Below are 17,592 nucleotides of genomic sequence, written 5' to 3'. Positions count from 1 at the left end.
GCGGGGTGGTACGGCCCAAGGCTTTATAAGCGGCCGCTGAGCGGTGTCGCGCCTTTTCGTCCTGTGCCTTTGGAGCGAGTGAGGTGCGAGCAGCTTGGGCTGGGTTTGGGGCCTGCAGGGCGGGCAGCGGGGAGGCGCAGGCCCGGCTTGCCGAGCGAACCCCCATACCGCTGAGCGAGCTGAAGCGCTCGCTCCCCTAGCTCGGCAGTGGTAGCGGCCGCCGGGCCTGCCTGGGCCGCGCGGGCCGGGCCGCACCATTGGAGGGGCGGGGGGGAAGGAGCGGCCTCGCGGCGCGTGGCGGCTCACGGCCATTGTCCCTCAGGCTACCATGGAGGCGGCAGCGACACCGCGACCCCGCCGGCAGCGCCGGGACCCCGCCGGGACCGCGGAAACCCCTCCCCGGTGAGTCGGGAGGGGCTCGGCCGCGCCTGTATGTGTGTGGGGATCGCTGCTGGCATGGCCCTGCCCGGGGCTCCGTGGGGGCAGCGCAGGTATCGCTGCTGCGAGGAGTGCTCGGCATCTAGCGGCGTCCATGGATTTTTGTGGCGCTGCAGCCGTAAAATCAGCAATTAAAGCCCTTTTTAAAACTTTTTCAATGTACTAGACCCTTTCTGTGTAATTTAAACCTACATCCAAAGCATTGGGGTGTTTGCGATTTCAGTTTAAAGATTGCCCTTTTGATAAATGTAATCCTGCGAGCCGCGTTCTCTTACTACTTTTAAGTTTACATAGTTCTAAATTTCCTCATTAAGAATTATTTGGAGAGGATTGCTGAGTACTAATAGCTGTGTGATATAAATATTTCAGTGACTCATATCAACATAAACACGGGTGGAAACATAAGCAGAGTTGGTCATGAGGGTCTGGTTTTGTTCTTGTTTTTCCCTGCACAAATCTACTTCATACTGTTAAAAAGTACTCTAGTAACACTTTTCTTGCTTTTACTCCCACAGCAGAAAGATGTCTTGAAGTAAAGAGTAAGTTAAATTTTTTCTTTTTACCTTAATGGGTGCAAAGTTGTTAAAAGGGGTTCCAGGCCTTTACAAGTCAAAATAATCTGTAAAAATTACATCTTAAATTAAATAAAAACTCAATAAAACTTTTTGTGTATGCACAGGAGTTAAAGCTTCATATGGGGGGAGATTGTACAACTATTTGAGATGAAAGCTAGTGTTGTGATTGGTTAATTAGAGGAGCTAATTAACGGCTGTTGATGATGATAACCCTGAATAGGAAGTGCCGTCAGATGCGAGAACTGACGATACCCTGGTTCTGGTCTGAAATGCAGCTACACACAGGAGCTCTAACCTCTAGGCATCCTCTAGAGCCAGCAGGCAGCTTGCTGTCCATGGAAACATCTCACCTTGTCCTTCTGTCCCACTTCTCTGCAGAGCTGGGCTTTCCACCTGCGTGTGACACAGCAGGGCTGGGAGCAGCTGGGGAGTGGCCCTGATGTGAAGGTGAGTGATGGGTCTCAGTGCACTACGCAGAGCTCTAGACCAGCTGACATGTAAATTCAGGATGAGGTTAATAGGATATAAAGTCTGTGTTCCTTAGAATTTTAAGCCTGATCTTTATTTTCTGATGTGTTCAGGTAGAGCCTGCAGGTCTCTGCTGCCACGTGCTGGTGGCTGATGTCCCCCCACTGATGGGACAGCTCTTCCCAAGTCCTGTGGAGGGCACTGAGTCAGCGGAGCAGGAGAAGCTGCTGGGTGAGTTTTATATTTATTGTGCTCTTAGCTGAACGTGGTGGATTTTGGCTGCAGTCTCAAAAAGAGACTTCATTTTACATTTAGAGCTGAGTTTCTGCTGTAAATGTATAATTAATGAAGTTCTAAGCAAAAAAAAAAACCAAAACCAACTTGGACTAAAATTAAAGCAGTAAATGTGTGACAGCAGCTGTTTCTGCACTGTAGACAGAGGGATAAAGGTCTGTTCCTGCCACAAAAGTGTCAATTTCCCTGTGATATCACGTGATGAAACAAACCCAAACTTGCTGGAATTACCGGCAGATTGACTGGTGGTGAGCAAAAGGTTTTCTGATGATATCTGATTCATTAACAAATGCATTAATGATGATTAAGGCTGGTTACCTGACCCTGCTCCTGTTTTCCAGGTGGTGCTGCTGCAAACATCTCTGAGGCAGAAGGACTCCAACAAAACACCTGGCCTTGAGGATTTTGTGTAGACAGAACATTTTTCTGCCTGTTACAAAGTGGTAACAGTTAAAGTGGCTTATTACATGTACATTACAATAATTAAAATAAGAAAAAAACACTGTTTTGTCATTTTATTGCAATAAGGAAAGTGGGCACTCCTGTAATTTGTTGTAAGATGAAGAAGATGTACCCAGATGGCAAAATTTTCACTGCAGATGATGCCAGTGGGGTTTAGTGTGGTGATTACTTTAAATAAGACATTAAGAGAGTAATTACTGCAGAGATCAGCCCTTCAGTGCTCTGACAGCCTGAGCAGCAAATGCAGCTGTAGCTTGTTTTGAGCTCAAAATTGAATTTAAAGTCTGCTGCAGAGGCAAAGTTCAAGGGTTAGGGGGAGTCTTGGGAAGTTGGAGATGCTTAGAAGAGTTAAAACCCAGCATTTGAGGCCAGAACTCCCAATTAGGTTCATTATGTCAGTAGAACTGGCAGGTTACAACACTTCAGTGCTCCAAACATCCAAACTGATGGTGCTGAGCCTTCTGCCCACCTGGTGTCAGCAGTGAGGATTTTAGGGTGTGCCTTCTGCAAAATTTATTAATAATTAAACTAATTCCTCACAAGCCTCTGGTCACTGCCAAGGGGGGATCACAGTGGTCACTGCACAGCTCCAAGTGGGAGAGTTTGGGATTGTTTTGCCTTCCCTGTGGAGTTCAGGTGAAGATCTGAATTGGTTTTAATATTGATTTTCTGACTGGAAGGTGTGAGCTGGTTCTGCTGATGTGACATCACAGGGCAGTGTCCCTGTCCCTCCTAAAGCACAGGTGGCTGTGCCTCCTGAGGTATAAATTGCATGAAATGTAGAATTTCAGCAATTTCTCTTAAAGTCTGTGTTCAGAGAAACAGGCTCAGTGTTTTCCAGAGAAATCTGGTTCTACAACATGCAGGTAAATCTGATTTTTTTTTTTTTCCTAGAATTGTTACAGTAGTACATCCAGGGCTTCATAAAAACATTCAGCCTGGGCAATGGAGTAGATAAATCATGTTTGGAATTAATTAGTTGCTCCTAATCTGAAAGGATTTGAGCACTATGAAGAACAGGTTACTCAGCTTAATTCAAATTTAAAGTTACATTCTGTTCCAGTGTTTAAAGAACCAAAACTTATTTTCCCCTGATTTTAAGAGCTTGTGTATTAGAACATGTTGATACTTCTTACAGCATGCACTGCGAATAAAAATGGGTTTAAAGCTCTCAAAAAGCACAAGGATCCACCTTTTTTAAATGTGAATCTGCAGACCATGGAGGTAAAAGCAGCCACATGCCCTCAGCAAACAGAAATAATCAGCAAATTGTTTAATGAGCTGTTTAATCTGCTCGAGGAAGGTTTGCTGCAACTTCTTTGACAGTTCTTGCTTTCTAGCGTTCTCTTATTAAACAGTAAAGTTGATCTGGGAAAACTTGAATATTGACTTTACCTGGGTTTGTTGAGGGTGCAGTTGGTGATATCTGTTGGAGATAAATATTCATGAGTTTCATTTTAGCATCACTTGTTTATTGTTCTAATCAAAACCAAAGTTCCTCAGCAGGGATCCTCTAGCAGGCTGGGGTTTTGCTGAGATTAATGAATGGAAAAGTGTTATTTCTGTTAGAAAATGGTGCCTTTCAAACATAACAAATGTCCTCAACATTTTACTGTGATTTTCCAGGGGAGCACAGATAATTTCATGGTGCTTGAGGGGAAGGGAAATAAAACCATTCTGTTTTGATTACATTTGGAGCACTTAAAACTTAGTGTTGGGGAATAAACAGCAGACAAAAATCTGGTTTTAAAACACAATTATTTTGGATTTTCTAAAGGTTTAAAAAGAACAGTTGGCAGGAATCCCTTTGGCACTCAACAGCAGCCAACAACCCTGGATAAATCTAAAATAGATGAAAAGATTAAAGCAGAAAGAAAAATATGCAACAAAGCAAAGAATGGCCGAGTGCCAGCTTTTAGCAATAAGAGAGATGGCAATGCTGTGTCTCAAGTCACTGTTTGAGAGAAAACATGGAGATTATCCCCAAAATCTGTGCTGAGGGGCTGGAATTGAGGAGGAGGAGGAGGGGAGGCATCCACAGGGGCAGAGCTGCCTCACTGTAAATCACAAGCTTCACATTTCACATAAATGCTGGTTATCATCCTCATTGCTTGATTAGTGCTGTAAAGCAATCGGATCTGCAGCAGCATGAGAATAATCACTGATGCAAAGCCATAAATTACTGTAATTAATACATGCCAGCTATTAATGGCAATGTAGAGAGGAGCTCTCTTGGCTTGGTGGCTGCTGTTCCAGCTCAGGCAGTTTGAGCTGTAGCTTCTTAATTAGGAGGGAGGGAGGGATACCCTGTGTATCTGAAATCCTAAATATTGACACTTCACTCCTTTTCCCCTCAGAGCAGGAGGAGGAGCTGTTAATTTTCCAAGTCTCCTTCATCTCAGAGAAGTGAGGTACAAAGGAGCTGCTGTTTTCCAGCATTGGTGTCATGCAAGCAAAGTGTCACAGGTTTGTTTTCTCCCAGCTAAAGAATGTCAAATGCTTTGTTACAATTTCTGAGATTGTAACACAGGCAGCAACTCCTGAGCTGCTCAGAGCAAAAACTCAAAATAACCAGGGGGACTTTGGCCTTTCTCAGGCTCAGGGTGTTCCTGGCACCCCCCTGACCTTGTGCTGCCAGAGCTGGAGCACATTTCATGTGTTCCTGTGAAGAAGGACAAGGTTAATGCATCATTTAATGCTCTGCCAGGACAAACATCCCCCTTCTTTGTCACTTCATGTCATTTAGTGCCTTAATTTTACGCTTGAAATCAGTTTCAGCCCAGCTGTTACCAACTGATCCTAAAACTGCTGAACGTGGGGAGGGTTGAACAGGTGGGGTTTGATTTAGGGCATGCAAGGAGAGCTTATTTAAAGAACACTGAGCATTTTCTGCTCCTGTGCTCTGATTCTCAGAGTAACATCTGTCCTGCTTTGCCTCCTGACACTTGAGCCCACAAGGTGGGGCAGTGACCAAGCTCAGAGCATTTGAAATAAAAGATTTTTGCAGCCTTGAAGATGCTTCTTTGGGGAAACTCAGTTTTACTGCTGGTTCCTTCCCTGTTTCTAATAAGATTTGCAACTTTCATTACTATGTAGAGAATCCCACACACAGTGATAATGTCACTCTTTAATTAGCTGCTAATTAATGTGTGTCAGTGTTGGACCAGCAAAGGCTCATTTGATGAGTTTTTGATGCTGTGCAAACTTGCAGTTCATGGTCCCACCCTAAAGAGTTCCTGCTCTGACTGTGATGAGGAGCCAGAGGAGTTAAAACTTATTTTTATTTGATAAAAATAAAGGATAATTTATCATTCATTGCCCTTCCCTCCCAGGCAGCTCAGGAGCTGCCAGGCTGTGCCTGCTCCAGGTGGATTTTGAGTCAATGAACACCCCCAGCCCAGCACCTGTGTGGAACTGAAACCTGAACAAAATGCAAGTGAGGAAATCACTTAGTGAAGGCTGATTTCAAATCCCTGCTGTTTTAATCAAATAGAGATGATAAAAGTTTAATCTCCAATAATTAAGACTTTTGTTTGTTAGACTCCTGTTAGTTTTTGCAAGTCAATACCTGGATTTTTTTCCATAACAGATTTTTTTTGTTTGTAATGGTTTGTGGTAAAATCATTGCACAGCCCAGCTGCAACACAAACTCTAAACAAATAATGATTGATGTTTCTGAAGCTGCCTATGGCTTTCTGCTGGGCTCTCCTTGGTTTTCTTTATCATTTTGATTTATTTCCCAGATTCTTTGATTGCTTTCTTGCTTGTGCTTTCCCAGATCCTGCAGGGTAGTTACTCTAGGTTTGATTTTCTTGGGTTTTTGTGCATTTGCAAACTGCACCTAAAGATTTGTTAGTGTTGGCTTTGGGTTTGTTGGGTGCTGTTATCACTGAGCAGTGGAATTGGCTTGAGGTTTAACAACACATTAAAGACAAACTTCCAGCTAAGCCTGAGGTTATCAGCCATAATAAAAAATAATAAATTTTCCTGGATAGCTGAAACTTTATTAATAAACACCTGAGTCAAGATAATAGTGGCACCAATGGTAATTTGGTTATCAGCCTTTATCAGACAGTAAGAGCAGTGCTGGTGCTGAGGTGATCTGTGAGCTGTCTAATGCAGCAGCAGCTGGAATATCCAATAGAAACGTTTTACATCTGTGCCTCCATCTGATAATCCTGCAGCAGTCTGCAGTGCTCCACATCACCTCCCTGCAGATAAGGAACTGGAGCTGGAGCCCTGCTGGGAGCAGGCAGAGGGTTTGGTCAGTGATTGGATAAAGCAATTTTCCTGAACTGTGTCAAATCAGGCTTTTTCTTCCTTTCATCCGTGGCAGTAAATAATAAACTCTTTGTGCTGAGTGAAATCCAGGGGATACCTGCTGGGAAGGTGATGGGAATTGTTTCAGAGCTGGGAGTGAGGTGGGAGCTTTGAAGTGCACAGTGATGGGAAGCCCCTGCACCAAGGTGGCTGCACTTTGAATTTAATTAATTTAATCTGTCCAGGCACCTCCCCACCAGCCTGTTTGCTGCTGTGCTTTGGAGGAAGATGCTCTCTGCTTGAAGGAGGTGAAATAAAGCTTCAGTGTCAGGGCCAGGCTGTTTGGAAATGCAAAACAGGAGCTGCATCAAGGGCAGGGATTTCAAAGGTGCTGCTTTTATGTTTCAGAAAGGTCTTTGGAGATGACAGCAACAACGTGGTGTCACCTGGCAACAGGTCAGAGGCTGGAGCTGAGACAAAAGAAGGGTTTCAGGGAGGAGAACAGGGCTGAAAAATCACCAACACTAGAATGGTTTGAAGAATGGATGTGACACCAGGGTGAGGGGACAGCTCTGGGCCGGTGGCTGCCCTTGCCCTGGAAATTCAGCCCATTTTGGGGGTTGGCACAGAAAAAAAGGACAATATTGGCATTTCAGCCCCCAGCTCTGCTGTTTCTGTGCCTGTGGTGGAGGGGAGCTCTGAGCCTGCAGGAAAGCCCAGCTTGGGGAAATGCTGAGCCTTGGAATTGATCATTTAACGAGCAGGTGGGTTCAGTGAAGATGAAACAACAACAAAAAAGGAATGGCGAAGTTCTCCTCTTGGAAAGTGATGTGTAAATGCTCACAGCCCCAAGCAGAGGCCTTTTGTTCTGGGTGTTTGAGGCCTGTCCACCTCTGGGATTTTCTGCCTGTTTCTCTACATGCAGAACTCCCCAGCAGTGGAATCCTGTGGGATCAGGAGTCAGAGCCCTGGGCCAGCAGGTACCAGAGTGTGGTTGATTCTTTAGTGCCTTGGTTTTCATTTCCAGAGGAGCTGGAATTGCAGCTCTTACCTGAGTGACAGGCAAGGAGCAGCTGCCCAAGGGAAGCTCATGCCTGGTGATGCAGCTGGGTTTCCACATCTGCTGTAGCCCAATATCCCATAATTTTCCATCCATCCCTGACTGCATGCCTTTCCATACATTTGGGCCTGTAGGAAGATGCTTTGAGGTTTTATTTATGTAGGTGGTGTTTAGGAGGGCTGTGAGTGCTGCTTGCAAAATCCTGATCACAAAGTGCCTCCCCAAGTTCTTTCCCAGAGCCAGAGGAGCCCTGGTTTTCCCTGGAGAAGGACAGAGCTGACAGGGAGAGCCAGGAATAAAGTGGTTTTACAGCACACACCCTCAAAATCCAGTGATAAATGTCCAGGCCAAACCTTCAGTAAATTAAATATTAATATTTCTCTCCTTTTGTAAACCTCCAGTCTATTTGTCCTTCCAATTACAGCTCCCTGAGAGCTGCCACGTGCACTCACTGGAGGCTGGGATTGCTCATCCCAACCTGCTGGATGCAAACCAGCCCACAGGTTTATTTTCTCCTCAGACTGAGTTAATAAAACAGCAAAGAAAAAAGATGGCCCAGAAGCCACAGGATCAATAAGCTATTAGGAGCCAAGAAAACTCAGCAAACTGCACACATAATTAAAGGCTGTGGTGAACAGGTTGCATCTTTTCTGACTCTATTAAATCAGGTCTTTAATTTAATGTAAAACTATCAGCTGAGCTGGAGGTAAAACCAGCTGTGTCTCTGTGTATTTACAGAGGGGGGATAAAAAGGGATAAAAAAAGGGGGGATAAAAAATGCACCCCCAGAACTGCCAGAAGAGGCTGTGAACAAAGCACCTCCAGTTCCCCATCCTTCAGGGGTAACAGCCATGGCCTGATGGAGCTGGCACATCAAAAATGACACTTTGTTCCTAAATACCTTTCCTGCAGTGAGCAAAGCTCTTGTGCTGCTCCCTGAGAACAAACCCTGTGCTACCATTTTATAGAAGCAGGTCCCAGAATGGTTTGGGTGGGAGGGGAGTTAAAGCCCAGTTCATTCCAACATTCTGCTGTGGGCAGGGACACCTCCCACTAATCCAGGTTTGTCCAAGCCCTGTCCAGCCTGGGGATATCTATCTATTTATTAATTATAATTAATTAATACCAATGTTAATGTGCCTGGAGCTGGGCCCTCCCTCGGAACTGAGGCTGGAGCCTGGCTGGAGGCAGGCAGAGCACTGTGAGGGGTGGCTCTGTCCTTCAGAATTTCCTGTTAAGGACATTTCATAGAGCTGGAAAGCTCCTCTGCTCTTACAGCTGCTGTTGGAAATCATCTCCCAGGCACAGGAAAACCCCACTGCCCTTGGAGTGGAGGAAAAGTGGGATCAAGGATTCCATCCTTGTACCAGAGAGGTCTGGAGGAGATTTCATCTGTTGCTCACCCAGGAACATTTCACTGCAGAGGTTGGTCAGTTGTTTTTACCCCTTTTCCCTGAGCTTTGAGATGTGAATTCTGCTAATGAGGTCAATCAGTTTCCTTGGCAATGGCAGATCCCAGCTGATGGAGCAGGGGAGTCTGTGTTTCCAGGCCAGGAGTGCTCCTGAGCCTGAGCTCACAAAGCTCCTGCTGCTGCTGGAACAGGGCTGATGGACCACAGGGGAGCCCTGGAGGGGTTTTGCCCCTCACCAAAGGCAGTTTTAGCGGGATAACCCAGAGTGGTGGCACTGCCTGGGCCAGCCTCAGCCACTGCTGCCTCCCCTGGTGTCCCCTTGATCCTTTAGGTCACTTTTTGGCTCTTCCTCTGGCAAAGGTTGGTGTTTGGGCAATTTTGGGTTGACATTTGCTGACTTCTGCCCCTGAGCAGCAGCAATGCTTTTGGCCTAAGTATTACGAGCTTCTGGACATCCCCAGCAGCATTTTTGTGTCTCCCTTGGCTCTCCCACACACTCCCTGCTCGGGGGTGACTTCCCCCAGCTCCTTCCTGTTCCCAGCCATCATCTGGCAAAGCAGCCCTCATTTTAAATGAAAAACCACCTTCAAAACACAGCCAGCCTTGGTGCAAACCCTTCCCAGATCCCCCAGCTGGCAGGAGCTCTCTGGAACGTGGCACCAGCCCTTTTATAGCTCTCTCACCCCTCTCTCATTCCCTGCCTGCTGTTTCCATTCCCCTCACTGTGGGCTCCTCAATCTGCACAGAATGATTTCCAGTTACATTTTTGTTGCTGAGGCCATAAATCTCCTCCCCAGACTGGTTTGCTTGATGCCCAGGCAGGGCTGTGGTGCTGCTGGGGAGAGAACCAACCAAGCCAGGCTGAGGCTTTTTATGCTTTATTTATTTTATGGTGGCCCTTTCCTCCTCTCCTGGACAAGAAATGACCTCATTCTGTTTTAATATTCTAACAGCAGTGATTTTCAGTCCTTGAATCCTTCATGTAAGGCCAGTTAAAAGCTTCTGACCCAAAGCAGCAGCCCGGAGTAGCCCAGGGAACATTGATTACATGTGGAGTGAGCCCTGAGCTTGGTTTGATGTTGATGAGCTGGGAAGGGAAGTGTCTCACTCTGCTTTCTTAAAAAAAAAAAAAAAACAACCAAACCCTGCTCTGTGCTGAGCCCACAGGATCATCATTATCCTGAGGTGCACTAAGTGGATAATTGAGCTAATCCACACTCTGAGGGAGGCACTGATGAGCCAAAGCTTTTATAACCAACACTCTACAACAGCTCTGCTTTTTTATTCTCCCCCTTTTTCCATGGTAGTAATTCAGTGCATGCATGGATATATTGACAAAAATGCCTTTCCAGCTCTTGCTCTGTCTCAGGAGGGCTAAACCCTCACTGGGCACAGAGATATTGGCAGTGCCAGTGCAGCAGAGGTGACTCAAGCACTGCAGCACCTGCACAGGGCAAAGGCTGTGGGATCTCCCTTTGGAGACACTGAAATTATTTCTCCATGGCTGATGTGCTTCCCAGCAGGGGGAAGCTGAGCTGGAGGGGAGATGTGGCAGGAGCAGCTCCTGGGTGGTTTTTGTAAAGGAGGCAGAGCTCCTTCTAAATGCAAAGTGCCTCTGGTTTGGGAATTTGTGAACTGGGGGGTCCAGGCAGCTCCTCAGGCCCTGGGTCCTGTGCAAATACTTAGCAGGGAATAAAAACCTTGCAGCAAGGAGCTTGTGACTTCAATAATTTAAACAGACAGAGGGGCTTGAGCTGTGCATGAGGAGCAGAGCCCAGTCCTGAGGTACCTGGGTAGAAAGAAGGAATTGCTGCAGTTTCTTTTTCTTTTTTTCTGCAAAGAGAAATCTTGTTCTTGATTAAATCCCCCTGTGTTCCCCCAGCTCCTTGGCCCCCATGGTTTGTGGCTGGGACAGAGCCCCTGCTGCAATAAACAGCATTTCTGCTTTCAGGAGATGAACACCCCGAGGAGCACTACCCCTCTCTCAGCCTTCCTTTCTCCCACATTATTTTATTTTGGCAATATTTAAAATTTAAAAGATTCTTTTATGATGCTTCTGTGTCCAGCTTATGGCCACCCTGATAAATCCAGCCCATAAACTGAGCTCTTTATTTCTCCAGCCCCCTGAAGAAACAAGACCAGCAGCTCTCAGCACTGCCTTGTCTTCTGCTTTTTCCTGGGCATTCAACCTGGACAGAGGGAAAATTCAACACTGGGTCTTTATTAAACATTATCATTTATTTTGTTTATGGACAGCTCCTTTATTTCAAACAGAAATATTCCATATTCACTGGAAAATTGGGGTTTTTTCATGCCTGTTGGAAAGAGTTAGAATTAAAAAAAAAAAAAAAAAAAAAAGAGAGAAAAAAAGGCTTGGATACATGCAAATCATACTGAGTGTTGCCAAATGTATTAAAAGTAGCAGAGTTTTTTCTAAGTTACCTTCTTGCAAATGGAGGACAAACAGCTACTGGCAGCCTGAAGCCCCTCTGGAAAAGTGGACAGAGCCAATGGGACCAAAAGTGTTTGCACCCCAAAAAAGCCAAGCTGGAGTCACTGCTGGGAGCTGCTCAGGGAAGGGCTTGGGGCAGAGAGGCTCCCCCTGCAAAGGGAGTCAGCTCTGCTCCGGGAACACAGACAGGAAGTTTCCCCACTTTCCTGCCTTCCCCCAGCTTTGGGATCCAGTGAAATTCTGGTTCCAAAAAGCCAAAGTGCACATTCCAGCCCTGCTGCTCTGGGCTGATCCATTTCCCACTGAAAATAAACCCAAAGCCCTGGCTTAGAAAAAACTGGAACCTTTTAGGAACAAAGCACCTCTGGTCCAGGGGACAAGAGCCATGGCCAAGGGACCCCAAGGCTTTCTGGGGCTTTAAATCCCAGCTGGCTGTTTGGCAGTGACAGAGGAGATGAAGCCCAGGCTTGTTTTACCTTTTTTAACCCTTCAGTACCCTGGTCTCTTTTTGTCAGTGATGCTCCTGAGCCCCGACTCCAGGATTTGTGTGTCCCTCCCAGGATGGATCAGATGCTCCCATTGAAAGCTCAGGAATTTTTACAGCTGGTAGGAAGCTGGGTTTTACTGGATAAATCCTGGGCAGGCACAGGTGCCAGCCTGGTTCTGGTAAGGCTGGAGGTGAGGGTGGTGTCCAGGCACGCTGCAGGCTGGGATTTAACCCTGCCCCAGGAAAACAAAGCTCTCCCTCTGGGCTGGGCTCACAATACTGAGAGGAACAGCCCTCGTTGGTGTGTGAGCAGATTTTTGAGCCCTGCTTTGTGTATGAGCAGATTTTTGACCCCTGGTTTATGTGTGAGCAGGTTTCTGTTGTGTCTCAGGAGCCATGCCTCTCACCAGTGATTCCTGAAGTCAGGAGTGGGAAGGATTGAAGGTTTATCCCAGGCAGGTCCCTTAGGGGTGGCTGCTGTCTGTCCATGACACGTGGGGAGCAGCTGAGATCCAGCACTGAAGGGCACCTCCCTGCTCCCTTTGCTTGCCCTTCTGAGGTTTTGCAGCCCCCTTGGAGATGCATTTCTGAGAGAGCCAAAAGCACAGCACACCACTAATGCTTCAAAACACCTGGCCAGCTGTTAGGAAATACAAACACTCTACGTGATCACTTTTATGTGTTCTTCAAGAAGAAAATCACTGACGTTTGTGGCACAGGGGGAAGGCAGCACTGGGACTCCTGGAGCATCCAGGAGTGGGAACAGACCCCCCCAGCTCTGAGGTTTTAAGTCATCCTTGCTCAAGGTGCCCACCCGAGGGCTGGACATCATGTCTGTGGTGTGGCAGCACCTTGCTCTGGGCCAGGGAGCTCCCCAGCCTGGGCTGTTCTGTCCATCTGCTCCCAGTCCGTGCTGCCAGCCTGACCTGGCCCAGCCCTCAGCTCCTCCTGGCTGTCCCTCAGCTCCTCCTGGCTGTCCCTCAGCCCCTCCTGCCCCTCCAAATCACTGACCTGGCCCTCCCCAAACTCCAGGATGGTCGGCAAATTCCCCTGCTTGGGGCAGCGCCTCTTCAGGCTGACCAGGAAGGGTTGGGGCAGCGAGAAAATATCCACATTATTGCCCAGATCGATCCAGGTGACGCTGGGGAACTTCTTGGGGTCCTTGAGGGTCTCGGTGAGGTCCCTGAGGATGGCCTTGGTCAGGCGGTTGCCGTTGAGGGCCAGCGTGGTGAGGCGGGGCAGCCCGCAGAGGGCGGGCAGCAGCTGCAGCAGCATCTCGTCCGTCAGCTCGGTGAAACACAGCTCCACCGTGTCGATGTGCTCCGAGCTGTGCTCCAGGTAGGACGTGACCCTCTCCAGGTCCTTCAGGGTCAGGGGGATGCCTGACAAGTCCACGGTGTTGTCCTGGGGCTTCCCCATCAGCACGGCCTTCAAGCTGCAGACAGGGGAGGTGAGGATGGGGTTAATGTGGGGGTGGCTCTGTTTGGGGGCAGCGCTGCTGGGAGGGCAAGCGTGGGACCCTGGGTGTGAGAGTTCAGCACAGACCCACGAGGGAATGTCAGGAGAACCACAAGGGAACGCTGCAATCGACCTGAGGTGTGGAGAAGGCTTCTGAAATTGATTAACAGCACTGTAATAGGGTGGAAAACTTAGAGTTTGGGGTTTTAGAATATAGAAATAAATATGGAGCAAGATAGAAGTTTTAGAGCAGAGACAAGTTGTTCTTTTTTACCTTCTTCTTCCTTCTTCATCATGGGTTTGGGTGATGTTTTGTAATTGGACAGGAAAGTCCACACTGCAGGCTTTGAGGGATCAGTTATTGGGTTAAAAAGGGAAAATAATCTAGGTGCCATTTCTTAGTTGGATAGTTTGGCCTTAAAAGACCTTGTAACAAGAGACAGTTGGCCATTTTGTGCCTTGCTCATGAAAGAACTCATGGTTGTGAAGCTGTTTCACTGATAAGAAATAATAAACACCTGAGTCCAAACATGAACTACCACCTCCAGTGCCTTCAATCCTGACCTTAACACAGGCAAGGACAGGAGTAGTGGGAAATGGATTTGGGGAAAGTTATATAATGTATTATAATTTATAATTGTATTATAATTAGGAAATAGTTGGCTTCTGATTGTGATAGCGTGAATTATAACATCTGTAGTGTCTCACCCTCCTCATGAAACTAAAAATGGAATAAAGATTTCAAAAAGCCTCTCAGTTGCCCCATCTCTGGAGCAGGAAAAGGGTATTGTCCAACAAGGAGTTCTGGAGAGGTTTCATGGAGGGTTTCAGCTGGGATTGATGGAGGACTGTGGGAAATGGGTTTGTGGAGAGTTCTCAGGGCTGCCACGAGGCCCACAGAGTGTGCAAACCTTGAGATAAGAAATGCTGACTTAGAAATGCCCTGGAATAGGGACAGACATTGAGAGAGAAATGGAACTAGAAACAAGTGTCAAAGGATGGCCTTGCAAATCAGACTGGATACCTTGGAGAAACAGAACTATGGAAGATGCACTGGAGTGGGACCCCAAATTCCTCTTGTCTTGCAGCCTTTGAGCACCAAAGCAGCATCTCACCCCCAAATAAAGTGATGACCATTTATCAGCAAGACAGCCAGAGCTTGATCCTGGTTTGATCCATTTTTCCCTGTAATTTCTTGTGGGATGTCTGCTGTGGCTTTAAATAACCAAATTAAGGAGATAACAAAGGAGGGATGGGGACAGCTTTGGGACAGCTTTTTTTTGGTTTTTTTTCTTTTCAGCTGATTTCAGTATTGCTGCTCATTTGTCCTTTCCCTCAGAGCATGTATAGGATTTCTGCCAGGCAGGAAAAGGGGATTTCTCCCTGGGGTTCCATCCTTTCCCCCTGAGAGGGATTCAGCAGATCCCCAGTGGAACAGATTGATTCTCTTGTACCAGCTGCCTTTTCACCCTGCTGACGAGCACAAGGATCTCCTGAATCCCCAGGTCAGAGCAGCCCTGGGCTGCTCCTGGGGGAGGCTTTGCCCTCCTGTCCCTGGGGAACCAAGGACACAAACCCCAAAGAGGATTCCATCCCACCAGTCCCGTGGCTGTTCTGAGCCAGAACATGGAAATAAGAGGGATATTTATGTTAACAAACAGCTGGAAAAGCTCCCAGCCCTGCCAGAAAAGTTGGCCCCGAATCTCAGGAGGAAAATCTTAACCATTAAACAAATCCCTCTGAGCTTTAGTGGGGGATCAGTTACACCCACTTGGTTTCATCCTCACATTTTACAAGGCTGTTCCACAGGGAAAACATTGCTTTTTTTCCCCCCCAGCTGGGGTTCTGCCCAATATAACACCAGGACTGGGAACAGAGCCCTTCACTAAGCTCACACCCTGGCAGGATGCTGATTTATCCACGCTCACGCTGGGCTAAAAGCTCTGCCATGGAATCAGATCAGAAAATGGTGTCATAAACAGGAATATTGATGTCTAGATCAAAGGGAATGAAAAGAAAGGGGTTTCCTCCTGGTTTAAATTCATGGCACTGCTCTCAAGCACTGCACAAATCGTGACTTGTGTCGTGTTCTGAAGGAAAATTGGGATGTTCCAATTCCCTGCAAAGGAGCAGCTCAGGGAAAATGAAGAGGCAGCCCCAGAGAGTGAGGAATTACAGCAAGGAGTTTGTACAGACACCTGGTGAGAAGAGTATTTATGAAAATGTCAGTGAAGCATTTTGGATGTAATGAGTCACCAAAAAAATCCAACACAACAACAAAAAAAAAGGTAAAATCCTGAGATAAAAGATTTGTCCTGGAATAATGGTGGCAGCAAGGATCAGCATTAAAATCTTTTTTCAAAGTCCCTGCTTCAAATGATGGCAGTCAAACACTGGAGCAGAGATTTGGGAAAGGAAGGAATACAAACAAATGCTGCAAATTCAGTGATAATTTTGAGTAAAGGGTTGAGAATCCCCACCCTCAGAGGAGGAATCAAGACAAATAAATGCAATTATTTAGCTGAAAGAGGGAATGTGACTTAGATAATAATACATTGGATATTGGATATTCTGTATTATTTTATATTATATTTTATATAATTATTTTATATATTATTATTTTATTTATTTATATGCATTATACTAATTTGTATTTTATATTATATTTCTATATTATTTTATGTTCTATTCATACATTATAAAATATATCCATATGATGAGGATGAATAAAACAGAAATGAGAACGAAATGCTCTTTTTTCACCCCTCTTAATGCAGGCCCTGAGGACACCTCCTGATGCTGAAAGACTGAACTCTTAGGGGAGAAGAGGAGCTCAAATTGACCTCCAGGGACATCCCTGAGATCAAGGACTTTGTGGGAGGTGCCAAGTGGCCAGGGCACTGCTGTGGCTGAGAACATCCAAAGCCATGGTAGGATTTTAAAAGAAATAAATAAAAAATTGGCTGTGGACTGACTGAGATTGAGGAGCAATCAAAATTCTGCAATTCACCCAAATGGAGTGACCAAGATTTGACTTGCCAAATTCTCCACATTTTAGAGCCAGGAAATTCCTCCTCTGGGCTCATCCTCAATTTTTTAAACTGAATTTTACACACACCCAGTGTGGGCACTGCTGGGATTGCTCCTGAGCTGCTGCAGCTCCATGGTCACAAAGGTTTATTTAAACAGGTTTATAAACAGCACAGCTAAAGCCTCTGTTCCCCACAGCTTGGAAAGACTTCCCTCCTCAGAGATTCTCAGGGTAAAGAGGATTTTTAAAATACATAAATTTCAAAATATGGAACTTTAAAGCTCCTTTTGAGCTCACCAACAAATTCATTAAAAATTCCTAAGTCTTTGCTGTTAAGAAAGCACCAGTGGGGATTAATTATTGTGCTCTCTTCTTGTTCCAAGAGCCTTCCCAGTTTTGCCAAGGTTTGCACTTCTCATGTCATAAACTCCAGACATCCCTGCTGCAACATCATCCCTGTGCTGCCCAAATTCCAGCCTGCTCCTCCTGCAAAGTGTTGCATTTTGGAGGGTAGGAAGGGCAGGTTGCTCAGCCTAGCCCTGAAATGTGACATCAAAATTAACTTTAATATGTTTATAAAATGATTGTGCCTGCTGGGAATGCTCTGTGGGAATCACAACCCTAAACAGCATCTCCATAAAAAAAAAAAAAAAAAAAAAAATCCCCAAACATTTGGGCTGCTCCCTGCATTCAGCACAGGAATTTTGAAGCATCTTAAAAGCAAACCTGGAGGGAATGCTAAAATTCTTCTTGAATTTCCCTCTGGCAGCAGGATCCCCACAGTGACCTCCTGTGCTGCTCCAGGAACAGCTCTGTGCTCCCACAGCTTCCCAAATCCCCAAATCCCCAAATCCCCAAATCCCCAGATCCCTGCGTTTCCCTTGGCTCCACACCCGGCTCCAGGCCTGCCTCCCCTCCGTGCCAGGGGTGTTGGATGGCAAAAGGGAATTCTGGGCTCCTGGGAGGTCTCCATCCATAAATCCTGGCCAGCAGAAGGATCAGAGCCAGGAGCTGTGGCTGACAGCTCTGGCTCAATCCATGGAATGGTTTGGGCAGGAAGGGACCCAGGGGGACCAGCCCAGCCCCTCCATGGGGGGATTAGAGCCCAAAACTCCAGGTACAGACAGCAGGGAGAAGGAATTGTATCCTGGGTGAGGGCTGGCCTCCACCTCGGCCTGTGGGACAAAGGGACACT

At 46.5% G+C, this 17,592-nt stretch overlaps 1 protein-coding gene, 1 long non-coding RNA gene and 2 other non-coding genes across 18 annotated transcripts in view; 3 read left to right on the top strand and 1 right to left on the bottom strand.

Annotated features, from left to right (window-relative positions):
• Positions 1–19: 19 nt before the first annotated feature.
• On the top strand, positions 20–16,336 carry LOC132337265 (uncharacterized). Of its 15 annotated transcripts, none has more exons than XR_009489127.1 (10): positions 20–83; positions 323–402; positions 954–977; positions 1,392–1,460; positions 1,595–1,712; positions 2,117–2,218; positions 4,595–4,703; positions 7,154–7,261; positions 8,836–8,982; positions 16,144–16,336. It is a non-coding gene; the product is annotated as an uncharacterized LOC132337265 (long non-coding RNA). The 15 variants fall into 15 exon arrangements; XR_009489132.1 differs by lacking the exon at positions 16,144–16,336 and adding an exon at positions 11,090–11,218 and having other exon boundaries at positions 4,600–4,703; positions 6,743–7,261; XR_009489125.1 differs by lacking the exon at positions 16,144–16,336 and adding an exon at positions 11,090–11,218 and having other exon boundaries at positions 8,860–8,982.
• Positions 1,210–1,283, top strand: LOC132337625 (small nucleolar RNA SNORD49). The gene has a single exon (XR_009489220.1). It is a non-coding gene; the product is annotated as a small nucleolar RNA SNORD49 (small nucleolar RNA).
• LOC132337629 (small nucleolar RNA SNORD65) lies at positions 1,972–2,045 on the top strand. The gene has a single exon (XR_009489224.1). It is a non-coding gene; the product is annotated as a small nucleolar RNA SNORD65 (small nucleolar RNA).
• The window catches only part of LRRC75A (leucine rich repeat containing 75A), a 54,356-nt gene continuing 47,950 nt past the window's right edge, over positions 11,187–17,592 (bottom strand). The window contains exon 4 of the mRNA XM_059865642.1: positions 11,187–13,343. Within this exon, the coding sequence (XP_059721625.1) occupies positions 12,737–13,343 (607 nt within the window). The 3' untranslated portion in view covers positions 11,187–12,736. The remainder of the gene's footprint in view (positions 13,344–17,592) is intronic.

This window comes from Haemorhous mexicanus, chromosome 22 (assembly GCF_027477595.1).
Source record: "Haemorhous mexicanus isolate bHaeMex1 chromosome 22, bHaeMex1.pri, whole genome shotgun sequence".
In the NCBI taxonomy this organism is placed as follows: domain Eukaryota; kingdom Metazoa; phylum Chordata; class Aves; order Passeriformes; family Fringillidae; genus Haemorhous; species Haemorhous mexicanus.
The sequence above is the reverse complement of the archived record's forward strand: the minus strand, read 5'-3'. Positions and strand labels throughout refer to the sequence as shown.